The sequence below is a fragment of the Notechis scutatus genome, chromosome 5 (genome assembly GCF_049901735.1).
Source record: "Notechis scutatus isolate UNSWTSFEM ecotype Mainland chromosome 5, rNotScu1.2, whole genome shotgun sequence".
Classification (NCBI taxonomy): Eukaryota; Metazoa; Chordata; class Lepidosauria; order Squamata; family Elapidae; genus Notechis; species Notechis scutatus.
In genome coordinates, this window is record NC_142013.1 from 93,910,004 (window position 1) to 93,914,585 (window position 4,582).

General features: G+C 57.5%; 1 protein-coding gene across 1 annotated transcript; it reads left to right on the forward strand.

Annotated features, from left to right (window-relative positions):
• The first annotated feature begins 761 nt into the window (after positions 1-761).
• Positions 762-4,219, forward strand: SOX21 (SRY-box transcription factor 21). Its single transcript, XM_026668861.2, is given in 4 exon segments — positions 762-1,945; positions 1,947-2,334; positions 2,337-2,538; positions 2,541-4,219. Coding segments are annotated over 4 exon segments (846 nt in total). The 5' UTR covers positions 762-1,841; the 3' UTR covers positions 2,693-4,219.
• Positions 4,220-4,582: the final 363 nt, after the last annotated feature.

Here is a 4,582-nt window from a genome sequence, read left to right on the forward strand (position 1 = left end):
CCGCGGAATGGAGGGGGCGTAGTTTCTTGTGCTGCCTGCATCCCACGGATAAGACTTCGCTTGTTTGCCTGGACCGGTTTCTGGCGTGCTGCGGGCCGGGGGGTGGGGGAAGGGTTGGGGGCCCCTGCCCGAAACGACTCTGGGTGACTTCTGCCTTTGAGTGCGAGCGCCAAAGGGAGGCAAATCGCCTCCTCCCGCCGCCTGATGAAGGCTGATCGCGGCCAAACCCATCAAGACTCCGCCAAACGGGACTTTTGACATAAGCGGTATCAACTTTTCGCCTTCTCCGGGAAGCGGGGATTCCGCGCCGCCTGCTTAAAAAAGGAGCTGCAATCTGGCCAGGGAAACAAAACGAAATGGAAAGTGAGAACCAAGGCAACCGTCGTCCGAAAGTCTCCACCCCCCTCCCCCTTCTGCAGTTTACTGTGCATGGACGGGACACACAGGAACTTTCAGTCTCGGCCACGAATCGAAACGCTGAAAACAAGGGAAACCTCGGAAGCCGAGCGCAAGGGCGAATGAGGCAAACCGCGCCTGCGCCCGGCTGTCCTGTCTGGGAGGCTGGGAAAGCGTCGCCTCAATCCCCGCCCTGCGCTTTACTGAATGGGAGGCGGAAATGCGCTCACTTTTCATCAATGGGAGCCAGGACCGGAGGGGAGGAGCCAAGGGTTCCGGCGGCACCGCCCCTTCACTAGGCTGTCACCCCGCCTCCTCCTCCTCCTCCTCCTCCCTCCTCCTCTGCCCTCAGATACACACACTGGCCATGCATCAAATAGGCAAGCTTAATGCCTTTGCAAACACAGAGCGCGCAGCGCCCGCTTCTCGGTGACAGCCGGTGGAGGTAGCTGGGGAACGAGCCGTCCAGATCGCACTAGAAATGTGTACCACCGCGGGCTTCCGCGCCTGCCCATTCCGAAGCGCTCGCTTCCTACGCCTTTAAAAGTTTACTTTCTCGACCTTCCGCCACCTTCGGCCCCAGCAGCCTCGCGATCGCAAGCGGGAGGCGGCGCAGTTGGAGGAAGGATCGGCGAGAGAAAGTTTGGGCAACTTTGTGGCAGAGGCTGAGACAGGACGGCGGAGAGAGGAGTTGCCGCCGCCGAATTCTGGCCCCGCGAAGCCGAGCGGTGATTCAATTCTTGGCGGCCGAGACGATCGCTTTCCCCGCTGGTAGCAAGAGGCCGGTGCGTGGGAGAATCACGCGGGGAGTCCGGAAGGAAAGTGGAGAGCAGGCGGAGGGGAGGAGCGCCCGGCTTCCTCGGCCGATTCCAGGGAAACTCGGCCATGGCAGGCGGGGAAGGGCGCCTCCTCGCCTTCTCCAAGTAGCTGGAAAATTTGCACGGAGCGAACCGGACAGGTGCCGGCCGGGAGGCCGGCCTGGCAGGAAAGAGGAGCTGCCCTGGGACGGGACAATTCCGTGTGGGCGTCCCTTGAAAAGCTGGATTGATTTGGCCGCGGATTGAACTGCATCTTCCCCGACGTTGCCCGGTCCCTTTGCCTGATCGAAGTCGACTTCCTCGCTTCTCGTCACCCGCGGAGGCGGCGACGGCACTCTCTTCTGGGCGGCTGTCAAACGCCCTTCTCCCGCCAGGAGCAAGGTAGAGGCCGGGCGGACTTGAGTTTTAAAGGGAACTTTCCACTGCCTTTCCCTGAACGACGCGGGGCGGAGAGCCTCGACGGCAGAAGAGCGGAGGACCAAGACGACGGTGCGAGGATCGCCCCCCCGCGAGGAGGAGGGTGGGGGAGGCAACCTCGGATCCTGCTCCGCAGCCACCATTGATTTCCTGCGGGTGGCTCGCAGCGACGGGCTGGGCGCTGCTGCCGCCGCCGCCGCCGCCGCGGGCATGGCCAAGCCGGCGGACCACGTGAAGCGGCCCATGAACGCTTTCATGGTGTGGTCGCGGGCGCAGCGGCGCAAGATGGCCCAGGAGAACCCCAAGATGCACAACGGAGATCTCCAAGCGGCTGGGCGCCGAGTGGAAGCTGCTGAGCGAGGCCGAGAAGCGCCCCTTCATCGACGAGGCCAAGCGCCTGCGGGCCATGCACATGAAGGAGCATCCGGACTACAAGTACCGGCCGCGGCGGAAGCCCAAGACGCTCCTCAAGAAGGACAAGTTCGCCTTCCCGGTGGTGTCCTACGGCTTGCCCGACGCCTCCGACCCCCACGTCCACCCCCTCGGACCGCATCACCCGGCGCTCAAAGCTGGCGCCCTCCACGGCCACGAAGCCCTGCTGGCCAACCCGGAGAAAGCTGCCGCCGCCGCCGCGGCAGCCGCCCGCGTCTTCTTCCCTCCCTCCGCCGCCGCCGCCGCAGCGGCCGCGGCAGCAGCGGCGGCGGGGGCAGCCCTTACTCGCTGCTCGACCTGGGCTCAAAAATGGCAGCGGAGATCTCCTCCTCGGCGGGATCCGGTGGCGGCTCGGCGGCCGGACTGCCCTACGCCGCCTCTTCGCTGGCTTACCCGACGGCTGGAGGCGCTTTCCACGCCGCCGCGGCTGCAGCTGCCGCCGCCGCGGCCAGTGGGGGCCACAGTCACTCGCACCCGTCCCCGGCAACCCCGGCTACATGATCCCTTGCAACTGCAGCGCCTGGCCCAGCCCGGGACTCCAGCCGCCCCTGGCCTACATCCTGCTGCCCGGCATGGGTAAACCTCAGCTGGACCCTTACCCGGCGGCGGCCTACGCCGCGGCCCTATGACAATCAGCGCCCTGAGGAGGAGCCCGGTGCCGAGAAGAGCCGGGCGGTCTCGCGGGGCCCGGACTGCAGCCCCAAGTAGAGCGCCGGCCGTCATCCCCGCTCCCGCTCCGCCTGGCTCCCCACGAGAAGCCCGCAGCCTGGCGCTTGGCTCGCCCTCTCTGCAGCTCCGGAGCCGAGAACCCAAGCCGGCAAACCGCCGGGGACCTCTCCCGGCTTGCTCCCCGGCATGGCTGGTGGGGTCGAGACGTCGCTGCTTCCTCGAAGTTTTCTTTCCCGGGAAGATCCCGCCTGCCACTGCAGGACCCGGTTCCGACGACCTTGGGAGTTGCTTTGCTTTCCGTTCCATTCCTCCCCCCGCCCGCTTTCCTTTCCTTCGCCCCCAAACCCACGTCCTATCCCGACCCGCAGTTCCGAGTATGTACTAGCCAAGTCCCCGCACCTCCGTCCCGACGTATTCGCGAGGTTTTCCTTTTAATCGGTGTTTGGATGCTACTGAGCAAAAAGAGAGTTTGCACCTCCCTCCGCCCCCGTACAAAGAAGCAGAGCCCTTATACAAGACAGTCGTAGTTAAGGAGGCGTTTAATCCTCCCCAGAAGAGAAGCCGGCTACTCGCTCTTCTTCCCGCCGTCCACATATCTCGCCTGAAGTTTGTAAAATGTATACCTGTCCGTGAGAACTTTAGGTCTAAGGCTATATTATTTGAAAACCGTGGGTTTGGGTTTTGGCTGTGATCCTACGCCCACGTTGGCTCGCTGCTAGGGCTGGCTGCCTTCAAAGGGACTTGCTTCCCAATCAGACGAACGAAGAGAGGGGGAAATAAAATCCGTTAAGGCTCACCCTCATGTCGCAAGTCAGATTCAGACGGCTGCGAGTCGGTCAAACTGCGAGTCACTTTTCCTGGTTGCCTTTTGAGTTTGCGGCTTTTTCTTTTTCTTTTTTAAACCGGACTTCCCATTTGAGGGAAATAATATATTTATTATGATGTCGATGTATCTCAGTCCTGTGTGTTCAAGAGAAGACACTTGCCCCTTTTTTTCTCCCTAACTCCATCCTAAAGAAAATCCTTGGGTGTTCTCATGTGATTGGCAGTCACTCCGCTTGGGTGGGTGGGAGAAATCTTTATTTTTTTAATAAAAGCATAAATATTCAGTTGCAAATAATGATTTTTGGAGGAGGAATCAAGCTCATTTTAAACAATTCCCCCCATCCCAACAATTTTCTTTTACTTTTGTAATGTGTATATTTGGATTAATGTTTGTGAATCAACTTGCTTAAAAACAGTACTTAGGGATTCTTTCTTTCATTCTTCTTTCTTTCTCCTTCTGTAATATAAAGTTTTTTTGGAAAAAAAAAGTTTTTTTAAGTATTGGTTTTAACATTTGACGTGTATAAATCAGTTTGCTGGTGTGCTCTAATTTAAAATTAGACGTCTAAGCTATATCTGTACAATTAGACTCCGACTTAACCACTCTGTTCATTTTGGAACAAAGAGTTTAAATAAAAGCCTGAAGCAGGGAAAAGAGAAAATCCTCTATTTCTTGTTGAGTTACTTACAAGATGCTAATCTCAATTGCCCTTACCTGCCTAGGCCAGGGGAAATGTAAGGTATACTCCAAAGGCAAGCTTTGTTTCACTTTTGAATGGATTGACTAGGAAATCTAAATAAGACCATTGTTGCCTGATTTATCCCATTTGAAATCGTGAATGGGAAAGACGATTTAAAAAAAAAAATCCAATCCGTCTGTTATCATTTGAAAAGGGAAAGGAGATTAAAAAGAATCAGCATTCATGGACTCACTTAGATACACAGCCAACTTGGAGCTGGTTTCCACAGAATCTCTTCAGAGCAAAATCTTGCTCTTTACCCCTCACTATCAAAAGAGCTTCACA